This window comes from Polistes fuscatus, unplaced genomic scaffold, assembly GCF_010416935.1.
Source record: "Polistes fuscatus isolate 324 unplaced genomic scaffold, CU_Pfus_HIC Scaffold3, whole genome shotgun sequence".
NCBI lineage: Eukaryota > Metazoa > Arthropoda > Insecta > Hymenoptera > Vespidae > Polistes > Polistes fuscatus.
The window spans coordinates 14,540,261-14,567,353 of record NW_025113107.1 but is presented as its reverse complement, the minus strand read 5'-3'; the positions used below and the strand labels follow the sequence as shown (position 1 = coordinate 14,567,353).

Here is a 27,093-nt window from a genome sequence, read left to right as displayed (position 1 = left end):
CCTGTCACAAAATGAAAACTCATACACTTCGATATTATTTATTTTCAAATGATTCCGCGTGAAACCGATCATTTGACCGTAAATATGAAAACTCCGATAAATCGATTCTTCTACACGCCATTTTTATGAAAAAAAAAAAAAAAGTATCCTTACGCGAATTTATAATATCATAAATTTAAATGAATAATAATTTTCGCGCGAACGAATCGTAGTCATTGAAAAAATTTGTTCAAAATTTAAAATCCTGACAAACTACTTATACGTACATTATTAAAAATTGGTTAAATCTATAATTAAAAAAAAAATATATATAAAATTTCCCATATATAACAACGGCGATATAATACGCAAAATACCAAATTTAACTCCACAAAATCTCTCGGAAATAAGTCATGGAAAAGTTGTGCAAACGTTCGTTCGTTCGTTCGTATATGATCTCGACGAATCCGGAAGTGGAATTAAACCGCTTAACCGTGCGGTCAGTGGTGCGAATAAAAAAAAAAAAAAAAAAATAAAAAAAGGGCTAAGAAATAAAACTAAAAAAAAAAAAAAAGAAGAAAGAGAAAAGTCGAACGACGTGAGTTACGTTCGCGTGTATCCACTCGATTCTCTCCACCTACTTTTCCCTCTTAACTCGGCTGGAATTTAATCCTAGTTTACAAATAGTATCTCCGTTCGGTGAGAAAGCACAGAGCTTTTACGTGTCTCGCTTATTCTCTTCGAGTGACACGAAGAGTGGAACGTGCTCGTTCAATATATGTACATACATACATGCATATATATGTATGTATGAGTTATATATACATATGAGTATATATATGTACGTATGTTAGATTGAGAAAGAGAGAAAAAAAGAGAGAAAAACCAGAAGAGTCCAACTGTAACGATTCGTCTGGTTTTGGTCAAAATAATGCATATATTCTGATACTTTTTCTACTGATGTGTAATAGTAAAATTGATATTGATGAGAAGAATTAATAAGTAGTATATTAAATAGAATAATAAAGTATTACAAAACAATAGAGAAAGGATAGAATAGGAAACTAATAAAGTTCTTAGGATTGTTCTGATTGTTGGGTGTTCAAATTGGGATTGTTACACAAAACAAAAGAAAAAATATAAAATAATACCCAGTTAGTTAATAAAGTTTTTACTATTATCAGGATTTTTGAATGTCCAATTTCGAGTATCCTAATTGACTATCCAGAAACTTGTTTTATTAACAAAGAGAATAGATGCATCAACTAGAGTTTAAATTATCCTTGTTAAAAAATGGATCAAAATGATTCATTCATAGTCAAATACATGAGTACATGCTTGATTTAGATTCAGATATTCAAATACTCTATTAATTTGTAATTAATAATGACTATCTTTTCAAATATCTATTAATTCTCCATAAAAATATTACTTTTCCATTTAAACAAAATATGTATCATTATAATTTGTCAAAATGAATAAATCTTATACTAGGATAAAAGATTTTACAGTGAGTACCCAAATAATCAAATTCCAATCCGAGGATCTGAATCTTGAATTTTTAGTTATAATGAATAATTTGAGTGGTCAGATATATAAATAATACAAGAACATTGCTTATTGTTTTTATTTTTCCTCTCTCTCTCTATTTTTCTCTCTCTTTACAAATATGAATCCATAAAGGTGGATATGAATTATACACATGCAGATGTCGAAGCTACTCACCAGACCGGAAAACTAACACAATCCGGATACGATCACTGACTCTCTACCAGATAGATTAGTATAAATGCATCATGCAAACATACTATCTAATTATCTGCTATGCCATGATATATCACGTATTCTTGATGAACCTCATTCACACTGAAACATCCAATCGAGAATATTAATGAATGCGAATATCTTATAATCAATCGAACAAACAAATAAAGAAATAAAGAAATAAAAAAATAAAAAAATAACATTTAGTTAACAATAAAAAATAAGGTTATAAAAATTAAAATGAAAAATATTGAGATTAGTTTAATATATAGATGAAATAATTTTTCAATGTAATTTAATTAATCTTCCATATACGTACCTTCATTTTATTTTATTTCATCGACATTATAAATAATGAAGAATTTTATCGATAAATTAAATAACTCAATTAAATATTATTAATTGCAATCACTACGAAACTCGTTCACGACTGATCACTCCCGCGAAAGTAATTTAAAAATGGCGCAACCTGCGCATGCGCGATTGTAGAGGGCGTTCAATGCAGGGATGATCCTTGAAGGATTGTTTGTAACATGGATTGAAAACAGTTGATTTATTTTCTCTTTACGCGAAGAGTTTATTATTGTGTAATAATAATTTATTATTATGTTATTGTATAATTAAAAATAAGATTATCTTACTTCAGAAAAACATGCCATTTTTTTATCTGACATTATTAAATAAATATTGAATTGAAGTCAAAATTCTTGTTATGCCAAAAAAGAAATTTACGTATATATGCATGTTATAATATTTAAGTGATGATTTTTTGGAGAATCATGTCATCCCTTGCGTTCAATAAATTAAAAAAAAGAACGACATCGAATGCGACTGAAAAATCCAAAACAAATGTCAATAGATTCGATGGACTCACCGTGGAAGAAGTTCAAAAATATACTCTACCCGATTACCTCAAAGAAAATCTTGACATGGTTTTCGTTGGTATAAATCCAAGTTTGATGGCAGCGCACCGTGGTAAATATTATGCAGGTCCCGGTAATCATTTTTATAAACTTCTATACGAATCAGGCTTAACGCCAAAATTCATGAGTTTCGATGAAGATCATAAGTTATTACAATACGGAATAGGATTAACAAATATAGTTACTAGACCGACCAGATCTTCTGCGGATTTAAAGAGAACAGAAATCAAAGAAGGCGCTAAGATTGTCGAAGAGAAAATAAAGTTATTTAAACCAAAGATTGCTATTTTTAATGGAAAATGTATTTATGAAGTTTATGCCAATAAAACTAGTAAATCGTCCTTTCATTTCGGATTACAACCAGAACTAATAGAAAATACCGCTGTTTGGGTTGTACCTTCCAGCAGCGCTCGTTGTGCTAATTTTCCTCGAATGACAGACAAATTACATTTTTACACAGCGTTAAAGAAATATTTACAATTTTTAAAGGGGGAAATTAAGGAGGTCGATTTAAACGAATTTGTCTTCGAAGGAAAATGCAAACAATCTATACCGAGCACCTCTAAAATGTGGAGACGTAAAAATATATCAGCTTTTATACACGGCGGCAGAATAGCTAACAAAGATACGATTTTTTTGGATACTTCAGATGAAAATATTGCGATTGTATGCAGTACTGAATTTATTGTTAAAAAATTTGAGCAGGAACAGGATAACGATGAGAAGAATGAAAAAAAAGAGCTATCAGAAACATATGTCCGCTCTTTGGAAGAAAATCTTAAATCGGCACCTATAAATAACAAATTGTTAAATGGAAATGTTGAAGATAGGTTGCAAGATAGTACTGAGTCTAAATCTGTAAATGTAAAAAGTAATATTAAATATAACAGAAAGCATAGGAGAAATACAAGACTTTTCCCTAAAAATGTAGAAAGAACGTCCAAAGTAAACGAATCTGTAGATTTTGTAAAATTAATAAAACAAAGACTTAAAGAAAAGACTACTGATGTCGAAGCTATGGAAAAAGAATAAACATTCTCAATAATAAAAACTACCAACTAATATAAATAATACTTATACGCTTTAGATTTATAAATCATATTTATTAGATCTACTCTATCATTTTCTTTAAATATTTGTATACTAATTAACTCTCTATCTTCATTCATTTAGTTCATAGATTTTTTACATGTAAAATGATATACAGCATGAATAATTTTCTAATACATATTTTTTTTATTTTTATAAACATATTAAAAAAATACATTTGAATGCATTAATTTTCCCATTTAAAATAAGCTTTTTAATAAAAACTTAATTTTACCCTTTCATTTCCCCCAGATTTTATAAACATTATATAAACTATAAATAATGTGTTAACAACTCGATATAAAAAATGATTACCCTTTTAAAGCATGACCGCTAGAAAGTTTCTTATACTTTCTAAATATGTAGCACAAATTGTGATGTACAAACGTGTGTTGTACGTACAAAACTTATTGAGATTTCTAACAATTTTTTTTAAACTTTTTTTATATTTCATATCAATATTTAAATATCCCCTTTTTTCATACCGATGTTTAATAACTAGATTTGAAATTTGTATAAATAATTAAAATTACTTGCAATGAGAAAAATTGTAATCCTTGCCGCCATCTAATATGCAACAAAATTAAATAAAAAAAAAAAATTAAAGAAAAGAAAACAAACTAAGCCTTGACGTACTACATCGGTAGCTACATCAGTCATGTCTATTACGAATCCCAAAATAATTGAAATTATAATTATTCATAAGCTCAATTACAAATAAAGATTATAATTTAGCTTTGTTCGTTTCCATAAGCGTTTTAAGTTTTGTAGTCAACATAACATTACCGGCAATTTTTAGTTTTCCTTGCATAAATGCTACTTGCGGATTCATTTTTCCAGTCGCCTGTGAAGAATAATTATTATTATTATTATTATTATTATCGAACACATTTTCATATAATAAAACAAGAAAAATAAACTTACTATGGCCACCATATCACTATCTTCTACAGTTAAAGTGGTATCAATTTTTCCTGATGTAGGTTTTCCTTTATAAACATCACCTTTCTTTAAATCTAAAGCTATTAAAAAAGAATTCTATCAATTCATCATATAATACCATATACAAATAATATAATAAATTTATGTATGTTATATTTATTATTATCAATTTATATTATCTTTGACGTACTCCACTGGGCTTTCTGGCTGCCTTTTACAGTAATATTGTAAAGAAAGATTGCATTAATTTTCTTCACTTGTTCAGGATTAGCTTTGACGTAGTCCCTCATTGCATCAAAAACTGCATTACTTTGTAAATCATTGTTATTAGAAATTGACGATGGAGTTAAATTTGTTGGAGACTGTAGTTTTATTTTAACATCAAATAAATCAATGTAAGAACCTGCAAAAAGAAGGATATCCTTGAGAACAATTCTTTTGAGCAAATTACTTTATAAGGAGAACTACGTTGACAGACACTATTTTTTTTGAATTTTTCAGTTGTGGAGGTCTATCAAAAAATTGTAAGAATGATCAAGGTTGAACTTTTTTTTATAAAATCAACAGATGGCAAATTACTTTAAAAGTGAAAAACACAATATAAGATAGCTGGATGTTTCCAAAGAATTCGGAGATTTTGTAAAGGACAATAACCCAAGTGAAAGCGGCAATAAAATTCTTTAGAATTGTAAATATGTTCGATCGAATCTTTAATATTTTGTATTAAAGACAAACTTTCTGTAGGAATTTCATTGAAAATTTTCCGAGTTTACCTGTGATAACTGTAGTATTAGTTTCTAAAACAGACGTTTGGAAATGTATTCGGTTGCCCTGTTGCCACATATCCGTACGCAACGTTTCTCCTGGAAATACTGGTTTAGAAAATCTTACCTAAACAAAAAATAAATTTTATTAAAACGATATGTCTTAATGAAAATAAGAATTATTTAATTAAAAATTAAAAAGTAGACGATTTAAAACTAACTTTGATCGCTTTAAATAAGCTTGGATCACCATTTGCATAAGTATTTAAAACATGTCTTGCAGAAAATCCAAGAGAACACAATCCGTGTAAAATCGGTTTTTTATATCCAGCCATTACAGCAACATTTGGATCAATATGCAGAGGATTTGCATCCCCATTCAATCTATATAACGCTGCCTAAGAAATGCATTTATTATTTAATTATTAAACATACTGAAGCAATAATTAATTGTCCGAAAAATATAAAATGTATAAAATCAGTATACTTGATCTACAGAAGTTTTCTGATTAACAAATGCATCTGGTTTGCGATTGGGTGGGTCAATAGTTGGGATAATATGCTGAGATGTACGTTTGCCTTGAAAACCACCAGCACCTATCATAAAAATTGATATCTGTCCCGTGGATAATTGTTCATTATTAACAGCATTAAAGGTGTCATCTGTAAAAAAAGATTTATTTTACATTAAATGCTACTATTGAATAATTTATTATTCAAATTTAAATATGATCTATATTCGTGTTTAAATACAACTATAAGCATACGTTGAATTACGATAACCGCTGCTTTTCCTTTATCGATAACATCTACAACTTTATAGACTGTCTTTACTTTTGCTTCTGTAGGTAATTTTTTGAAAACTTCTAAATATTGTTCCCCATGTAATGCCTGAAAATAAAAGTAAATTAAAAATAATTCATATAAAAGAATGATTTATGTTGTCATACATTCGTTGGATTTAGCTGTATATGGGGTACGGCGTCATTTAAAATTGAACTATTTATACATCCGGCGGCACCGTAAATAACGTAGTAAGTTGGAAAGAGTGAAAAATTCTCATGATTTTCATACAAATAATGTAAATCGGATGGATCTTGAACTGTTGCTCCGACTATAATTAAAATTACCATTTTTATAAATACATTTACGTGTTAACAATTCGCATAATATTTTTTATGCAAAGTACATGCAATTGTCACATAAACATACCTCCAAGTGCGTACAGGATAGCATCTTGACTATTATAACTATTGTATATAGCATCACCCTGATAGAAAAATGATCAAAATGATTAATTTTTTAATCAAATAACTAACGATGAATAATATTCATAAATAATATACAATTTCTTTCTTACAGTTTTTTTTGTAGAAACGCCAGCTTTTAATTCGTCGATGACGTTCATAAAATCTCCTACTATTTCCTACATATTATTTAAAAAAAGATAAGAATTGATGATATAATATTAACAGTTTGTATACATTAATTATTTGGAAATGAGGACAAGGATGAAATGCAGGAATATCGAAAGAAGCGAGAATAAGGAATACAAAGAGGAAAGCTATAGACTATATTTTCTAAAAAGAAAGAATTTGGAAAGTCTAAGCTATTGAGAGGATTTTAAGAAAATAGTAAACAAAGACTTGAGAGTTGAAAAAGGTTATTCAGGTATTTTAAAAAGAAAAGAAAAGGGCTTTTATTATGGGTTTGTAAGAAGAAAAGGAAAGGGAGGGTTAAGAAAACTTTAACTGTGTAACTGTTCTGTGACGGACAAGAAGGAAAAAAATTAATACAATTGAGGATTCAAAGTATTCATTTTTTCTTTCTAAATATTACACATCTAATTTTAGCTACGTGTTATCGTTTGCATTAATTTTTTAACCTTTGGACAAAAATGGCTATTAAATAATAATAATAATTTTATGAATTATTTTAAATATCTTACCTCCATATTATTCGCACATTTAGCAGAAGTCATATCAACGACATTCGACCAATTTTCTTGTACATTTTCAGGTGTAACCAAATCATGTAAATTTTTTCTCACAACACTTCCCGGCGAACGAACGATATCACCTGAAGAACGTTGATGAATAACGTATAAATGGAAACTATTTCATTCTTAGATTATTATTATTATACTTTAGGTTAATTTTTAACACTTACATTTTCTTACCCAACCTATAGCTGATTCGATAATGGATCCAGTTTCATTACATTTCTCATGACACAACCAAAAAACTATTGGAGCTATTAATTCTGGTTTTAACTGTTGGAATAGATCTAAAAATAACGAAAAAAAGTCTATTTTTTGTTCTACAAATAAAGATTAAATGCAATGTGATAAATATAATAAACTCTTTACCAGGAGGAAGAATATCTTCAGTAAGTCTGGATGCCGCAGTCGGCACAATTACATTAACACTTATATTTTTTTTAGCACCCTCAATAGCCAAAGTTTTTGTCAAACCAACCAAACCCATTTTTGCTGTACTGTAATTAGATTGACCAAAATTTCCGCATAATCCGCTATTACTTGTGGTAAAAATGACTTTACCATAATTTTGTTTACAGAAGTATGGCCATGCGGCTTGAGTTGTTTTAAATGCACCCTTAACGTGTACATTTTGTATCAAATCTGCACAAATTACATCAAAATAAAATATCTTCATATGTTTACAAATTTACAATTATTAAATAATTGTATACTAACCCCAATCGTCTTCTGTCATTTTAGCAAAAGACTTATCTCTCAAAATACCAGCATTGTTAATAAGTACATCAACACGTCCAAACGTATCAATTGCAGTTTTAATGATCTTAGCTCCATCCACGACTGAATTATAATCTGCCACAGCTCTTCCCCCTAAAAAAAAGAAACAAAATTTGTAAATACATATATATTGGTAGAATTCTAAAAGAACGTATACATACACTTCAATAGTAAAGACATTTCTTGCATGATTTACATAAAAATAAGATATCATAAATATTTATATATGACATTTGTTATCATAAATATTGTATTTATCTCTATTCATTTAATTTACTTTATTATATAAACTATATAGAATATAAAAAATAATAATCATTGAATAGCAAAGGAAGAAACCATACCACTTCGTTTAATTTCAGCGACAACATTATCTGCAGCTTGACTACTTTTACCATCACCATGTCGTCCACCTCCCAAATCATTTACTACAACGCTGGCACCTCTAGAAGCAAATAACAATGCATAGGCACGACCTAAACCTGTTATAATAAAAATAGAATTTTTATAGTTATATAAAATTATATATATAGTATAGCAACGATAAAATTCATATAAATAATCATTTGAAAAATTATGATTATATAATTACAATTAATTTTAAATTTGAATTACCTGCACCTCCTCCTGTCACCACAACTACACGATTATCAAAACGTAGATCTGTCATCCTTATCAGTGTTCTTGTATAAAAAAGATTTAAAATAATAAAACGTACAACTTTCGAGTCGACTGGCTTCGTTAATCAGCATAAAACGGAATGATAATGCAATAAAATACTTAATATTTATTAAGGTTAAAGCAGGTTAAAGTCCATCTAGTTAGCTTTCCACTCCAAAAATTTAACCTGACAGACTGAATAATTCTGTAACCAAAAATTACAATACAACTCTAGATTATACTTTAATAATTAAACTTATTATCTCATTAGTTGTGAGACATAACATTTTACATTAATAAATATTTTAAAAATATTTGTACATTTCATTTGTTATCAATTAGTAATTTTTAAATATAGAATAACACACAGTAGTTATTTTGTTTAATAAGAAAAGTAGGTTTGTCCAAATTAAGCCAATAGGATTATGGACTAATTACAAGCGAGAATGCTTATACAAAATTAATAAAACAATACGGCTATAGTTTAATACAATTTTATTATTAATCAATAATATTTACTTTGTGATTTCTCACAAATTTCTAATACATTTTATTTTTTATAAGTACATCAATCTTGCTCAACGATTGGTTGATACAATATACCCAATCTGATTTTATAACCTGTTAATTTCACATATCAAATGCATTTCAATCTTCAGCCAATCACAGCGCTGAACGTTTAACCAATCACATTCTCACAACAATGCAATAAAAATGTTGCGTATCATTACTATGTTATATATATGTATATTGGAAACATCAAAAGCTGCGTATAAGAGTAGCGTAGTCTGATATTAATCCGTTCGAAAGAAGCAAAAAAAACCAAAAGCTTCTTCCGAGACGAAAAATTATAATCAGAATATAAATGAAGTTTTGATTAAACAAATTAATAACGAGTTAATCGTTTCTTCAAATAAGCAGACATATTTTGAGTTAAATCTAACGAATCATATGCTATACTTTATTTGAAATAAATAAATAAATATACAAAATTAAATAATAATAATAATAATAAAGATATTGTATATATTATTTTATAAGAATGTTCATAGAATTTTCCTATCGATTTATGATAGACATGTTTCTTCTTGCCTGTTGTATTAGAGCACAAATGCAATTGCATATTTAATCGTGCGTTACACGCCCAATTGCACGAAGAGTAATTAGTAAAATCTTAATAGAAAATAAAAAATCGATCATATGTATCTTTTGTGACAACGAACAATATGATGTGATATATTTTTGAGAGATATATATATATGTCTATAGGAAATTTTCCTTTTTTTCCTTTATTGAATGACACTGTTTTATTATTCAACAACATACGAGGAAATAAAATACAAAGAGGAAAATGTAAAATCTAGATATTCGAGGACCGTAGAATCCACGAAGTACCGTTGACTGTACACGAACAGCTTTCGAAAGGACAGAAATATTTGAGGAAATGCGAAAGAATGAATGACGTGTCTTAAGAAAAAACACATTTTTTGTTTTGTTCACGGAATTCGACAAGCGTCATTGTTGCACAAATTTTCGAAATAACACAAAAAGCTAATATACCGTGACGGAACTATGGTCGAAAGACAGGATTATAACTTCGAAGATCGATGGAATTATTACATCACATAAAATCAGGTAGCATCGAGAATAATGGAGGAAGACGATTGAAAGTTGCCTAATGATTAGACACCTCTCTCGAAAATATGTTTGAAGTACGTGAAGTATGAAATATGAATATGAGATAAACGGAACCCGTACGGATTAACGGCGAAAAGCGGGTAGAAAACTGAGATGGGTTGTTGGAGTTGTCTACAATGTAGATGAGAAAGCTGCGACGAGGAATAACGGCAACGATGTACATCGTTGTGTGCATGCATGAAAGTTGAAGAAAGAAGAGGGGAGAGGAGAGAAGAAAGAGAGAGAGAGAGAGAAAGAACGAGAGAGAGAGAGAGAGAGAACGATAAAGAAAGATAGATAGAGTAGATGAAAGAGAAAGAGAAAGAGGAAAGAGGGCGCTACGATCGGCCTAGTCGTTTGGGGGCACCATAGGTAGGGATGGGTGAGAGAGGCGAGGGGCGGTCCGTAAGGAGAGCTTGTCCAACCGCGTGAAGGAACTAGTAGCGCTCCTCCGGCGATATGAGGCGGCGTGGGGCTAGGGACGATGCTGGGGCCTCGACTAGGGCACACTTGGGAGGCAGGGAGGGCATGCGAACAGAACACAGTTCAGTAGTCGCCATTGCAAGACCCCTTGTGCTCTCGTATTCGCGACACTCGTACGCGTGGAGCAGATTTTCCGCTAACCTAAACTAACCCGCGAGGGCCCAAAGTGTGCCCCACCGATGCAGAGATATTGCACGGAACTCACCGAAAGATTGTTAAAATCTCTTGACAAGGAATACAATGTAAGTGAATCCGCGAAGCGCCGTCCGTCCGCTCGCGCAAACGGCTATCGGGCCACTCTCGATCCCCCGTGCGCCGTGTGCCTGTACCAGTGGCGTGCGCGAGAGCCGTCGAGAGTGTAGTGTATGAACGGTTACGCGTGTTAGTGGTCTATCTTGCTTGTATTGCCTATGTGTGGATATCGTTCCACGAAACATATACCCTTACCCCCTTACTATCCCAAGATTGTGTGTGTGTTCCCTTGCATATCCATCCGTGAACGCGTTCTCGACAACCTGGAGGCTTAACCTCTCTCTGTCTCTTTCTCTCTCTTTCTCTCTTTCTCTCTCTCTCTGTCTCTCTCTCTCTCCCTCTTTCATGCTAAATCATCTACGCATACAATTTTTAATTCTACCTATGTAGTATCCCGTAGTACCCTGTACTATAAAAACACATCTCCAAGAGATACGTACGATGTTCGTTTCACCTATAGTTCCCCATTTCTGTCTGAACTAACTTCCCTACTTTATCCTCATCCTAATACATATTTGCCTTTAATCGCTATTACATCGTCGACACGGTTAACGAATATCCTACGTCCGACGTACGATGTTCCTGCACAATTGCACATGATTCTAATATACATATATATATCTATAATCTATATATATATATACATACATATATGCATATATAAAATATATATACATGTATAATTCTCTCTCTCTCTCTCTCTTTCTTTCTCTATCTATCTATTTCTCTCTCTCTCTCTCTCTTTCTGTCTCTCTTTCTTTCTCTCAGTTGCTTTTTCTTTTTTTTCTTGCATTGTGTCTATTCTGTTAGACGAAAACTAAACAACGATAATTAGGCTCGCTTCGAAATTAGAATTACGTTCATATGTTATGTATTTACAAAAAAAAACAATTATTTGTTTCATGCAATTGGTTTCTTTTGTCGTTTAACGTTGACATATTGATACCTTAACTCGTAATGATTCGATCTGATTACGTTTCGTTTATGTTCTTGCATGCCTTACCTGATCGATCTAATAAACATATTCCTACATACACGTGTCGAACCCTTCCATTTGATATATTTGTTGATTTATCTCGACAGATAACGACAGATGTTCTCTGTTTGTTAGATCTCACACTTTTATTACATCTAGTCGTGGATCCTAGTATCATAAGCTGCCTTCAAACTATTTATTTATTATAAATTTTTATTGATATTTCAGAAAATTATATTATTAATATAATAATTTTAAGAGTGTTATATATATATATATATACATTCAATTTGCAATCATTAATTGGTTGCAGAAAAGGTGATGTAAATTTGTCAATAGTTGTAACAACCTAAATTAACTATTTTTAATATTAAATATGAATGTATTTTAGTATTTACAATAACTTTTCACTCTACATTTCGATAAAAAATAAAACTATTACTTACAATTATATATTTATGCTTAGAAGATTCTTTAATTGCAATTTTTATAAACTGTTAATATATTTTGTAGGTCGTTGACATGGGAGCTGTTGTTGAAGTCATTACGGCCCTGGAAAAGACGCCGATCACCAAAGAAGTACTGGAGGTATAAATATATTTTTAATTTATGTGTAATGTAATCTAATGCGTAGAAAAAGATAAATAGAATTTATTTGCAAAATATTAATTAATTTTAAATGTTACAGGTTACAAGGCTTGGTAAATACATTAATGAGCTGCGAAGAAAGACCAGTAATGATGTCTTGGCCAAGCGTGCTAAAGACTTGGTACGCCGGTGGAGGGATATGGTTTTACCGTCGCCTCATTCTACGCCACAACCAACACCTGCCGATACAGCACCACCTGCCCTAAATGGAGCTAAGCCTCATAGTCCAGCCTTAAGATGTTTCAAACCACAAAGTCCTGCTGTAAGATCCTTAAAGCCGCAAAGTCCTCTCTTAAGGGATGCCACTCCTTTAAAAGTGAGTTTTTAACTTTTATTACCCGTTGTTATATATCCCTTATATAAAGAGGAATTGAATTTATTTATAAGATTATTTGTCTTGCTTTCGATTTCGTCTATTATTTTTGCCATGACATAAATGAATTTTTCTAGGTCATCAGCCCAGTTCTATCCATGCATAATGATCATTCACGGTCTCCTAATACATCTTCAAACAAGCAGTCAATTACACTTACTAGCAACCACCGGATAACTTCGGATGTACCTCACACTCATGGCTCTTCGAGTCAAAACCATTTGATGGAAGCAGTGCCACGGACTCACAGTTCCAATAAACGACTTCGAAAAGATGGTTGTAAGGATCAACGTAATTATCAAGATCGCGAATCAAACTCGATTGCAGAATGTGAACCATTAGTCAAAAGACAGCGTTTGAACGGCGAAAACATAAGTGGTAATTTAAATTCGCAAGTGCCTAGCCCCGCATTGAAAGAACGAATTTCCCATCATTTTGTGGAATCTCCCACTGATCCTGACGATTCAGGCCCGAAAAAACGTGGAAGGAAAAAAGGCAGTAAGTCTGTAAAGAAGCAGCCATACGTAGAAGACCGTGTTAAGGAAAAACTAGCCAGTATTTCGAGAAATCCTAAGTTAAAAACGACGCAAGAATTGCTGGCTGATTTACAAGCGCGCGGCTCAAATTCTAGCATTAATTCAAATGCTCTACCTAGTCAAAGTGTAGAACCACCAAGTATGGAAGATGTTTTGAGGAGTAATAATGAACAAGTATCCAAGTTCCTGCGTAGCACTCCTAACAATACATCTCATAAAAGTACAGTTTCTGAAACTCCTTTACAAAGTCGGTTACAATCTACAGAAAACTGTCGTGAATTATCATCCAAGTGTCAAGAAACAAGTGCAGTGTACGATGAAAATTCAAGTACGCAAAACCAACAACCACGATCACATAAAGATTTATCGGTCGAGGAGATATTGGCTAAGTTACCACCATTAGATCTAAGTTCGATAAACTGGAGTGATTGTGAAAATGAACCCGATGAAGATCAAAATAGTACAGTGTATCCACCTCGAGAAGTATCTGAAGAGGACCTTGACAGATTACATAATCAGCAAATAGAAGGACTGAATGGAAACTTCCAACCAAAATTATCATCTCTCACTAGTAACAATAAAATGTCAGATACAGATAGAGAAGTGTCAGATTCAAATATATTAAACAGTGAGCAAAACCAATCTGGTGTGGAATTTCGAGAATGGCACCAGATGTTGGCTAGGCCCAGTTATGATGGCCAAATCCTCCACATATTGCCTTATGTTATTATTGATTAGTAATTTTATTATTCTATTCTATTATTAATCTGCAATTTGTGAGAAGAACCCTGCTAAAAATTTCAATTGATTGATCGATCTACTATCAATTTATTAAAACAATTTTTATTGTAATCTACAATTGCCGTTTATTTCTATTAATGCTGCTGTTACTGCCATCTCTTCATTGTCATTGTTATTCTTATCATCATACTCTTATCAAAATTTTATCTAACAATTTCACTAAAACAATGTAACTACTGACTATTGCCCTCGTTATTGTCATTATCATATTTAGTATTTCCAAAAATTTCACACTATCACCATTATTGTTATTAAATTTATTTCACGACTAGTATCATCATCATTGTTGTAATTATCATTACTGTTGTCATTGTCAATATCATGATCATTATTTTGATTATTATTATTATTATTTTATTATTATTATATTATTACTTTTTGTCTTTATTATTATTATTACCATCACTATTAATATTACTATTACTATTACAACTATTAATATTACTACTATTACTGTAACTACAATTACTACTACTATTACTATTGTTATCATTAGCATTATCATTATATTACTGCTACGGTACAGCTACGAAAAAAAAATTGATAAAAAATATAAAATGAGAGCCACAAACAAAACGGGGGCATTGTCAAATTGCTGTAAATGGAAACATTTAATTTCAAGTATGCTTGTAAATGTCTTTCGTAATATTGCCTTAATTAACGTGATATAAGTTACTAGTTATGGAATATACATATTGATTCTAAGGAATTTTAATATTTATGTTTCAAATGAGCCAAGGGGAGGGGGGTAATTTCAATACTTTTCTTTTGTTTCCAGTAGATATTATAATAATTCTTTTTAAAAAAATTTGAATTTAAGTTTGTGTCAGACAATACAAAGTTGATCGCTTTTATATAAATTATAATAATAATTTTATTTCAATAATAAAAGTGAGGCATACTAGTTGAATAGTATACCTTGGCTTATCTATAAGAAGAAATATTATTTTGAGTATTATATCCATGATAAACAGTATTTTGTGAATAATTTTGATTAAACGATCGTTTGAAAAATCGCATGATTGAGACAAAAGAAATAAAACCTGGAATTAATTGCAAGAATAAAGAATCCAAAAAAAAAAATCAAACAAAATAAACTTAAAAATGACTTGAAAGTAAACAAAATTTCTAGGATTAAAAAGAAAAATAAAACCAATAAAAATATGATGTTCTCTCTTAACTTCGCTAAGGTATACTGAATTTATAGTAAGGACAAATAATAATTTAGAATCAATGGTCCGAAGTAACAGTGACAAGAAAAGGAAACAAAATGAATGTACTTTATGTATTTAAAATTAATTTATCTTCGTTTAAAAAAAGAAATATGTTTCTCTATATGTTATAGTTTAGCGGGAGAGGAATAGTTGGATATAATAAGCAAAATAATTTTGTCTTCACTTTATACGTGGAAAGGATATAGCCGAGCTAAATAAACTGGGGCCTTAATTAAAATTAAAAAAAAAAAAAACATAATAAAAAAGTGAAAAAATATTTGTCTAATATAGTATTATGTTGCACATACTTATAATAATCATATGAATTGAAGTACTTTGTAAATTTTTCTAACTGAACTTTTTTCCATATGTGTTGCATATACAGAACAGAAAGAATATTAACTATCAAAAAGAAAGAAACAAACACAACAAATAAACCCAAATAAATATATATATATATTTATATATATACATATGTGTGTATATATAAATATATATATACATACTCACATATATACATACATAAATACATACATACATACATACATTCAATCATACGTACGTAGGTACATACAGGATTGCGTATAATCAATATAAAATTAAGTTTATCAACAAGAGTTTGGACATTTTCTTTCTAATATTAATTTATAGGTGCAATAATATACAAAGAAAAAATTTCGATCGAGAATGAGCACGTTAATTTTTGCAAGAATTGCTAATATATAAAATCAGGGAAAAAAAGATATGACTCTTCTGTTTTGAAAAATGTAAATATTCGTTATAGTTGTGTAGATCAGCACCAGAAATATATCAAAAAAAAAAAAAGAAAAAAAAGAAAATGCGTGTAATAATATTCAAAGTGAGATATCATACTTTCTAGTTATTTTGAAAAAATAGAATGAAAAAACTTTACCTTATTGCATTATTATTATTATGTGCATTGAAAATATTTGTGAATTAGAAGTTTTTCACAAATCTCTCACTTTTAATACGTTTATAATTTATGACAATCACACTTCACCTTTAACTGTGTAATTTCGTTTTAAAAAAGAAAAAGTTTCCATTCAACAATTCCTATGATGATGATAAAAAAAATAAAAAATAATTTTTAATTAAATTAAAGGAAAAAATATAAAGAAGTAATTTTCAATATTATATTAGTACAACAAACAACATGCAGATGATAATTATGATGATGCATATTGTAAAAAAAAAAAAAAGGAAAAAAAAGAAAAAAAACCACATGTCAAAGTTTTGACTGACTATGAGAATGAATATTGATATCGAAGTATATTTATTATTTCCTATTTCATTAATTAATTAAAAAGAAAAATTATAGAGACAAAACGAGAACATGTCATACAGGTTGTAGTTTTCTGTAACAAAATGATAAATATAATAATACAAAATAATTCTATTTAAACATTATCAAACGATATATATATATAATATAACTCGATTTAAATATTCGTTGTTACATTTAATTAATTTCAATATAGATTTATTATTTCTTAGTCTCGAATTTTTCTTCGTTTGTGATTGTATAAAAGTTGTTCTGTTCGTAAAAATATATATTCTTACATAATTTAAACAAAAAAAATTAAGGATTTTTAATCTCTAATTCATACTGCGAATATCACTCGTGTACCAAAACAATTTTCTAATGTTCTAATGAGGGGATTAAAAAGAAGAAATAGAGACAGAAAATAAAAAATAATAATAATGATCATACAATCCAATTAGAACATACAACCAACAACTTCGAACTTGTTTTTACGTGAATATTTACAAGACTGACAGGTGCCCCTATACTATAAATCATAATATACAAATTGTTATATATCAGTTTTACAGAGATGAGATGGTTCATTCATTCTCCCGGCAGTAGACAAAAAGAGAAACTCTTTGCAATCGTTTTACAGTAAAATAATGCATGTATATATAAATTCTAGAAAACAAACTAAAAGAAAGGAAGAAAAGAAAAAGGAAACATTCAAAAAGCCCACAATAAGAACAGCAACATTGCGAGTGTATGTGTCTGGCATTATTATTTTGAAAGTATCGAAAAAATAACTTGAAGCAACTCGTCCTAACTCGCTTAATTATTTTTAAGTTCTGATCTAAATCTAATTTTCGTTTATTTTTCGAAAACATTTCAAAATGGCGAGCGCTTTCGCGCCAAAACTTGTTGCGCGTGTACGTTGCGCGTGTTGTGTGGTAAATGGAGATATACATACATAAATATTTACATATATACAATTATTTTCCATTCGAAGTGCTTGTATGTGCATATAATATTTCCTTAGAAAAAAAAAATAATGAGAGAGAGAGAGAGAGAGAGAAAGAGAGAAAGAAAAAAATAAAATTATGAAAGAAAGAGATATTGAAGAAGAAGAAGAAGAAGAAATTAAGAACGTTTACGGATGTAACTAACAGATTTTTGGTAAGCTTTGGTACGACTAAAGCAGGATACTACATACATCCTTAAAACATGAATCCCGTGCCTTTTGTGCCTCTGCATTTAATCACACTAATTCACATTAAACCGTGAAAAAAAAAGTATGATGTGAAAAAGTGAGACCACACGTTATAGATAAACGATGGAATATCGTATGACGTAAAAGTATGAAGATGATGGATGATTTAAGAAATAGAGATGAAAAAAAATAAAAGAAATATCGAAACTTATTTAATCAATGATCGTTCGAATGATGATCGTCGTTAAATGAAAGCACGGAATGACAATCGGTTATGAAAAATAAAGGAAAAAGAATAAAAATAAAAAAATAACCGATCGTGCTGTCGAAAACGTTCTATAATAAAATAAATTACAATTACAGGATCCTCCCAGCAACGAACAACCCCTCCGACATTTATTCAAATTCTTTATTATTCACACGTACTCTGTTGCGTTTATTATAATTTATGCGAATGGAATGGAAACAAGGAACCAAAAAACTAAATAAGAAGTAAGCAGTTTCTTCTAATTTCTTAAATGCGTTTTTCGATTATGTGTCGTTATTTTGGGAAAGAAAGCTATTAAATATTGTTTCGAAATTATGAAAGAATAAAAGAAAAAAAGAACAAATAGCAAGATATGTTGATTACGTTATAATTGTGAAAAGTACGAGTTTGTGCATTGTACAAAATTGCAAATTAAGTTTCCCGTATGCGTTTTAATATAATATGTTTTCAATGTTCTCTCCCTGCGATGTCATTGTGCTTGTTATATAAATGCTTATTATATAATTGTTCAGAGAAAACATTATATGGCCATTACGATGAGAATACGATATTACTTATGCGGTTTAACAATGTAATCAAAAACATATACACACTGATATACATGTTTCAAAAAATCATTTGATTTTCCTTCAACAACTAACATCTAAAATATCGATACATGTTAACCAGCATATGTGATATACGTCTCTATGTGTATATTTATAGTAAGTATATGTATAATATAGTTAAGTATACATGTAAAATATTTTTCTTTTTCTCTTTCGGAATCAATCGAAGATAATATTGGTTTTTCGTCCCTGCCTTTTTAGAACAACAAAAATATCACGAATCTTGCTTTCTGACAAAAAGCAGCTCTGCGATGTACAAAAATGCCAATATCAATATAACATATGTACATAATGCAACACAAAACTATATTGCTAATAATAAATATTCAAATATGTTTGCTCTCCCCTAATATTGATCCATTTTGCTATTTTCGATAGTTTTTGGCTTTTTACTTTTTACTTTTAACGCGCGTTATTTCGAACACAAAAAGTGCATTTAACCGTATAAAAAAATACTGTTAACCATAACATTATGAGAGCAATTATTGTAGGTCAATTTTACTTGGCAAATGTGAAAGACTATATAGAAGAAATGATTGTTTTCTTTTACTATTTTTATGCATTCGTATAGACGCTCGTAGCAAGTTTCGATCTTTTTAAATTTGAAATTCGCGGCAATTTACTGCGTATATCGTATATATCGATATTTTTCATTTCTCGAAAAAATCGATATCTGTAGTTTCAAAAGTTGTAAAATAACATTAGAACAATCGTTTTCTATATTAAAGATTACTAATTATAAAGTCATTATAAAACACGAATTAATGAATATCAATCATTTTAAAAATTCTGTTAATAGTTAATATATCTAAATTGAAAGACATTTAATAATTTAAATGATGTATCTATACAAAAATGAATCAACGACGATAGATTTTGACATTTCTAAAGAAACCATCTGATTGGCCAATCGTTCTGCGAACGGACTGCTTTCTGATTCACTCGAATATTTCACGTGGGTCCGTGATTGGATAATATAAAATTGATTTCTTTCGTCAAAAGAATAATAATGTTAAGAAAGAAGATAAACAGTTTTTGTCTTTTCTTTTCGTAAAAGCTATAAGATTATTCTTTCAAAAATGGAAACGAAGTAAACAACAATGGCGAAATATTTATACATGAGGTTTCGCATAGATTTTTTTGAGTTACTCAATCTAATTTATTATATAATCTAAAAAGTAAACAGTATAATAACAAGTACTGCATAATTTCTCATCGATGTAAGAATATTTGTTATTATAAAAAATAATTAAGAAATAACGAGAAATAATGTTCATTTCAATGTTAACGTAATCGCGACTGCGCAATCAACCAAAATAGCATAATCCCTTGTGCGTAGGACGTTATACTCCTACTGTGCGTTGTGTTAACCTCACAACGCACGCACACGACACACAACACAAATAACTCGTACGCACATACCACACACACACATATATATATATATATACATTCATATACTCATCCAGAAAAAGTGGTTGAGCTCCAGAGACAATCTTAACGAGTTGCTTTAAAGAATCTCAGGAAGAAAAATTGTAGAGTAAACGTAGTGTTTGATTCACAGTAGTCAAATGACGCTTTTGTGGGGTGCCTTTGAACAAAAAAGAAAAAAAAATATTTAGTTTTACGTGCCTTGTTTTTATTTCTATCTCTTTCTTTACTATTCTATCTTTCTCACTCAATTTTATACACATCCCCTCTCAGTTGTTCTTTGTCAATTTTCTCTCTCTCTCTCTCTCTCTCTCATTTTCATTCTCATCCTCTCCCTTTCTCACTTAACTCTTGTGGTCTCTTACTTGCTCGTATCTAAGATTCGCATCAGTGACATTTCATTGTCATACATGTGATAAATTAAAACTGTCGTTAAAAATAAATAAAAAGAATGTCGAAACCTAGTGATAAACAAAGTTACGCACAGACCTACAAACTCGTAGTTGTGGGTGGTGGTGGTGTTGGAAAATCAGCTATTACAATCCAATTCATTCAAGTAAGTACTTTTTATGGTCACTAGCTCTTATGTTACTACAATAATCAAATGTATGAATTACGTGCTCAAGTACCAATCAGCATCGTTCTCCAGGTTACACCATTCATAAATTGTCCGAAAGGAAATGAATTAACGATACATTTTTTAACTATGATCTCATCTTCGGTTATTTAGGTTTGACTTTTTCTCTATTTTCTACGGACGAAACTTATTTAGAACTTGATGACGTCAAAGTTCGTTATACGTTATTTTGATAGACGATATCAAATGATACGAACGTTATTTCATTTAATGATTATGTCATACAAGCACACACTATTGTCATATATGGTCACGCTAACTTTATCTCACCAATTGATAACACTATCAATATTGTAAACTATTTTCTTTTCCCCCTTTTATTATATGTTTAACTTAGATTATAATATAATCTAACTACATTTAATAACAAACACTTTTAATGTGGTGCATTTTATTAAAAATTAATTTTTTCCTAGAGTTATTTTGTAACCGACTATGATCCAACGATTGAGGATTCTTATACCAAACAATGCGTCATCGATGATGTTCCTGCAAAACTTGACAGTACGTTTCAGTTAATATTTGTATTTAATATTTATAATAATATTTTAGTTTATCATTCTTTAATATTATTTTAAATTTTAATTTTTAGTATTGGATACTGCGGGACAAGAAGAATTTAGTGCAATGCGTGAACAGTACATGAGAAGCGGAGAAGGTTTCTTGCTTGTATTCGCAGTCACGGATCATTCATCTTTTGATGAAATTTTAAAATTTCACAAACAAATTCTCCGAGTGAAAGATCGTGACGAGTTTCCTATGCTTATGGTTGGCAATAAAGCTGACTTGGATCACCAAAGAATTGTAAGATATACTATACAAATTGATGAATGAATGACTACCAATGCTGAGGTTTAGTAAATTAATTTCTTTCATGTATATAATTTTCGTATTACAGATATCCGTTGAGGAAGCACAAAATATGGCACGTCAATTGAAAATTCCCTACATTGAGTGTAGTGCTAAGTTAAGAATGAACGTGGATCAAGCCTTTCACGAATTAGTTAGAATTGTTCGTAAATTTCAATTGTCTGAAAGACCACCGCTTAAACCAAATTATAAGAAAAATAAGAAGAAATGTTGCATGCTATAAATTTTTCTTAGCAGTTTTGCAACATTTTTTCAACGCCGAATACAATCGGTAAAATTTTATGAGAAAAATTATCGAAACATCGATTAGTAAGTAATGCAATGAAGGATATTGCGATTATTTTGATATTGACGATTATATTACATGAAAACGAAAAAAGAAAAGAAGACGAAAGGAAAAGAAAAGTATAAGAATACATTTTAATATGTGAAAATCTCATTAGTTATTAAACGAAAAAATATTGTTGGATATGATCGATAGATAAAGTTAAAAATTTAAATTATTTTATTTTAAACGGTCTATATTGTATTATAATATAAGATTTCTTATAAGAAATAATCAAAAGTTCGAATATAGTTTTTTGACCATGTATTTGTTTCGATATCATCGAAACAATATATAAATCTGTTTTTAAGAAAAGTAACAAAGTAACACGAATGCTATGTTATAAACAAATTTATAACAATAACCGTAATTGCTTTGATAAATTTTACTTATAATTTATATCAGAATTTATATCGTAGGGTATTAACTACGTGTGTATATTAACCGAATTTTTGTGACAAATTTTACACCGATAATAGATGCAAAGAATGAATAGTCGTAAAAAATCTCAAGTACGCGAGAGTATTCTTGCGTAAGGATAAAACAAAACAAAACAAGACAAAAAAAGAAACAATTTACATACATTTCATTTGTACCTCTTCTCACAAAAATAGTACAATAATCTAACGTTTAAGTAGTATTTTTTAACCGAGTATTCTCTTGTAGATCAAGAGTATAATTTTTATTTTTAAATTAGATTTAAAGATAATTCTTTCGCGTAAATTGCACAAGGTTTATTACCAGATATTTTAACAATTTATATTTGCGTAGGATTTTTTTGGTTTGTTATTTACTAATGAAATTAACTTAGCAATAACAATAGGCGATCCTATATAATTTTAAGTTTATGTGCAAATACAAGAAATGCTGCAATCTGTCAAATCTTTCGAAGATGTTTTACAATTATTAAACACAAAACAAGAATCAATTGAGTATACGAATCAGTTGAATATTAATTAGAGTTAAATAAAATCTGTTGATTTAAAGTTGATTTGTAATATTTTAAGAAAAAAGAAATATAATATTTTATATTTCATTTATATTTTTACTTGAAAAGTAATATAAGAAAAGAAAAAGAAAAAAATTAACGATATGTCCTATTAGTGGCTTCATTTTTAGTCGCCTCTTATGACAAGCAGGGATTATTGAGGGGGTATTATTACCCGCCCTCCCCGCGAGGTTTATTATTATTATTATTATTATTAATAATATATCTCGATGTTTATGGAGAATTATTTATTTGTTGATCTATACTCGTTTTGTCATTAGGATAAGAAAATAATGAATAATAGAGAATTGAAACCAGTAATATATAATTATGGGGCCAATAACAAATGTAACGCACAATTAATTTTTCTAACTACCAATTATTTATCTCTCAGTCTCTGTGTAACGAAATAGATATTAATACGACCTATGTAACACACATGGTATTTTTTATAACAATATAATGTATTTGATATAATCTCTTACAAATATTTAGAGACAGTGAAAGCAAAGAAGAAACATGTAATCGTTCGTCAAGTATTTTCCAAAAAAAGTATATTTTGTACTTAAACAATTGCCTGTCGATATCACGTGAAATGTGCTCTGTAATTCATGATAAACATTATTGTCACACGTTTATCTTTGTCGTGTGTATAATACGATTCAAAATGATTCACTTTCCCGCCATTCTTTTTCCTACCATTTTGTTTTAAACATTCTCTGTATGCGTCAATTTGTAATCAAGAAGTCAATAGAATTTATTTATTTTTTAATTTTTCACACGATGATTTTTATATAATAATTAACGATTATGATTACATTTTATATTTGTAATAGATTTATTTTATTAAAATATATGTATATATAATTAATCGACACTAACCTTAATAAGAAAATGATTATCGATAAGATAATTTCGATAATTAAGTGAACATCTTATTTGTATTATTTCTTTCTATCTTGTGCCAATAGATAAGAACATACACTTTGTTAATTAACACCGTAACAATTAAAAAAAAAAGAAAAAAAAACTATTATAAATCAATTAAAGAGTACATTAATTCCCGCTCAAAAAAAGCGCGCGAGTTTTTACAGATTTTGAAATCTCACCGCGAGATACGAACAACAAAAGATATAAAAGAATTATTTCTTGATGTATTTAAACATATGATACTTAATCATATTTCCTTATAGTCACGTTTGACTCTTAATAATTTATTTCTTTGCAAAAAAGAAAAAACATAAATCTACCGATAACGATTAAATGGCAAACATGTCCGAATATTTGTCTTCTTATACTTTAAACAAAATTATTATCATTCTCAGCGTAACAGAATTATTAACAAATTACACAATTTTATTGAAAAAAAAAAAAATCCAAAGTATGTTAACAAAATGATAACGCGACATATATATATAGATTATTATCATAAAATGACATAACGTTTAAAAGTCGTCCTGCTTGATATCGATTATCGGGATCGGTCCATGGGAAAATCCAGTAATGATTACTCTACCTGATGCTACGGAACATTCACCCTAATTTAGCCGAGGAACGATCGAAGAAGAGCAGCAAGGTGGTCAGACGGGATTCCCACCGTGGCTATTCTTGACCAGACCAGGCTAATATTGAATCCGTTCAATTACTTCCAGCTACGTTACTACATCCAACGCATAGCTATAAGTATAAATATCATCATCGATTCCTCTCTATCATTTTTTTATCTTCTTTTTTACATTATCTCGAAAGTAGTCGTAGAGAGAAGGCCGGTAAAGAGGCCGACGATCATTTTTTTTTTATTTTCATACTTCTTCTCCCCTTCCTTTTCTTTCTCTTTCTCTCACCTTAAAATACGTATATTTATAAAATTATATACGCAATTTTATGCATATATTTAGAAATGGACTACGTACAACAAGTGTGTAAATGTACGTATTTACATATGTTCCTTTCTTTTTTACACTTTTTACTGGATTCTCGGTAAAAACCATGTTTCTATAGTTTACTCGATTACCTCCTCTACGCGCCCCCTCTCCTCCACCCACCGCCACCCCGCCCCCTCCCCCTGCCCCCCGGATATATTATCGTTACGCGATGCGGCCTTCGCCAAGGCCCAAGCAACTAATCCTTTGTTTGCAAAGATATTCCGAGCCAAGAAAACCAGTTCTTCTTTTACTACTGCAATTCTCAACGACTATGAACATTAGAGTGGTGTGGGGTATACGCACATATGTTGTTATTATTCCTTTTGTTGAATAGACACAGATCGTTATGTGTTGTAAATAGCCAAACGAAAACCGGGAAACGATAAAATCCTCGTAATCATGATTATTACGAGAGGAGTTGGATTAGGGTGGGAAGGAAGAAAGGAAGGAAGGAAGGAAGGAAGGAAGGAAGACAAATAAAAAGAAAAAGAAGTAGGAGGCGAGAAAAATGCAAAAGAGGAAAAAAGATTAGGGAGGGAGGTAGGTAGGTAGGTAGGTAGGTAGGTACGAGTCGAGGGGGTAGCTGGGAGGGGAAGGGGTTGGGAAAAAAAGGAAGAGGACGGTAGGCGCCGTGTCTCGAAGATGTTAAAGGGTGGAAGACCTGCTTGTTGCGAACGAACAGGAGAACGACGTTCCTCCGAGTGCAAATTTATGAAGGAGGAATATCCGATTATCTGAACTCGAGAGAAAATATAAGGGAAGAAAAATTGTATAAACGTTATTTTACTCGTGGACACCAATCTTGCTAGTATTTAGTAACCATGATAACGGGTAAGATAGAAATATACGAACGGGAGAAAAATTGAAACGATAATTTTTTTTCGTTTAAATAATAAACGACAGATAAAGGTGGGCGCGCACGTTTTTATTTATCTTTTATCGTTAATGTTTTTTTTCATATTTATTATTTGATTTGCTTCGCGTATGTGTACGTAGTATGTGTGTACTACGTTTATTGTGTTTAGATGGGATATACACTCCGCAACGATCAAGGTCATGCTGCTTTTTACTTCTCCAAGAGGAGGAGGGAGAAGATGCACGAGGAAGAGGAATAAAAGGACGAAGAAGAGAAAGAAGATACGGGGATAAAAATAGCCTCACTCGGTGAAAAATAAAAAGTAACCGACTGAGATGACCACCGGGCGATGGATGTATGTAGAATAAAAAGAAGAAGAGTAAGAGAGAGGAGGGGAAAAGGAGAAGGAGGAAGAAGGAGGAGGAGGAGGAGGAGGAGGAAGAAGAAGAAGAAGTAGAAGAAGAGGACGAAGAGGAGAATGAACGGACGAACGAACGGGTCGAAATAAAAAGAAGAGAAGTATATCAAAAACAAGGACCGCAAAGGGGGGTCCAAGATTGAAGATGGTAAAGAAAAATGAGATGAGTAAGAAAGGAAAAGGGGGAGATGATCCTCCTGCTATTTTTGTTCACTAGGATAATGTATACCTCCTACCTTCACCCCGTAAAGGTGGTTATTTTTTGCTTAAAAACTTGCCACAATAAATATGAAAAAAGAAACGAAAAAAAGCACATACAAGAAGAAGAAGAAGAAGAAGAAGAAAAAGAAAAAGAAGACGAGCATATGGGAGTTCAATGGTCGCGCAAAAAATAAGGGACTCGGAGGAATGATCTCGTAGCACCCTTAGTTTC

General features: G+C 30.4%; 4 protein-coding genes and 2 long non-coding RNA genes across 6 annotated transcripts; 4 read left to right on the top strand and 2 right to left on the bottom strand.

Annotated features, from left to right (window-relative positions):
* The first annotated feature begins 2,248 nt into the window (after positions 1-2,248).
* On the top strand, positions 2,249-3,739 carry LOC122520013 (G/T mismatch-specific thymine DNA glycosylase-like). Its single transcript, XM_043639888.1, has one exon. It carries the CDS (start codon positions 2,505-2,507, stop codon positions 3,696-3,698), a length of 1,194 nt encoding a protein of 397 aa, XP_043495823.1. The 5' UTR covers positions 2,249-2,504; the 3' UTR covers positions 3,699-3,739.
* Positions 3,740-3,879: 140 nt separating this feature from the next.
* On the bottom strand, positions 3,880-11,362 carry LOC122520011 (peroxisomal multifunctional enzyme type 2-like). Its single transcript, XM_043639886.1, has 17 exons — positions 11,263-11,362; positions 8,853-9,102; positions 8,582-8,719; positions 8,178-8,330; positions 7,830-8,102; positions 7,631-7,747; positions 7,410-7,540; positions 6,822-6,887; positions 6,674-6,731; positions 6,412-6,575; positions 6,229-6,352; positions 5,949-6,124; positions 5,683-5,859; positions 5,471-5,588; positions 4,888-5,100; positions 4,680-4,777; positions 3,880-4,599 (listed from the first exon to the last, which is right to left on the bottom strand). Exons 2-17 carry the CDS (start codon positions 8,905-8,907, stop codon positions 4,480-4,482), a joined length of 2,181 nt encoding a protein of 726 aa, XP_043495821.1. The 5' UTR covers positions 8,908-9,102; positions 11,263-11,362; the 3' UTR covers positions 3,880-4,479.
* On the top strand, positions 10,471-14,696 carry LOC122520012 (mediator of RNA polymerase II transcription subunit 26). Its single transcript, XM_043639887.1, has 4 exons — positions 10,471-11,299; positions 12,799-12,873; positions 12,974-13,249; positions 13,384-14,696. The coding sequence occupies exons 1-4, from the start codon at positions 11,237-11,239 to the stop codon at positions 14,578-14,580; spliced, it is 1,611 nt and encodes a 536-aa protein (XP_043495822.1). The 5' UTR covers positions 10,471-11,236; the 3' UTR covers positions 14,581-14,696.
* On the bottom strand, positions 12,921-21,215 carry LOC122520015. Its single transcript, XR_006304422.1, has 3 exons — positions 20,889-21,215; positions 20,662-20,801; positions 12,921-13,241 (listed from the first exon to the last, which is right to left on the bottom strand). It is a non-coding gene; the product is annotated as an uncharacterized LOC122520015 (long non-coding RNA).
* On the top strand, positions 21,093-22,559 carry LOC122520014 (ras-like protein 2). The gene is made up of 4 exons (XM_043639889.1): positions 21,093-21,197; positions 21,695-21,782; positions 21,871-22,082; positions 22,177-22,559. The coding sequence occupies exons 1-4, from the start codon at positions 21,093-21,095 to the stop codon at positions 22,369-22,371; spliced, it is 600 nt and encodes a 199-aa protein (XP_043495824.1). The 3' UTR covers positions 22,372-22,559.
* A 3,437-nt stretch (positions 22,560-25,996) lies between these two features.
* On the top strand, positions 25,997-26,629 carry LOC122520016. Its single transcript, XR_006304423.1, has 2 exons — positions 25,997-26,217; positions 26,412-26,629. It is a non-coding gene; the product is annotated as an uncharacterized LOC122520016 (long non-coding RNA).
* Positions 26,630-27,093: the final 464 nt, after the last annotated feature.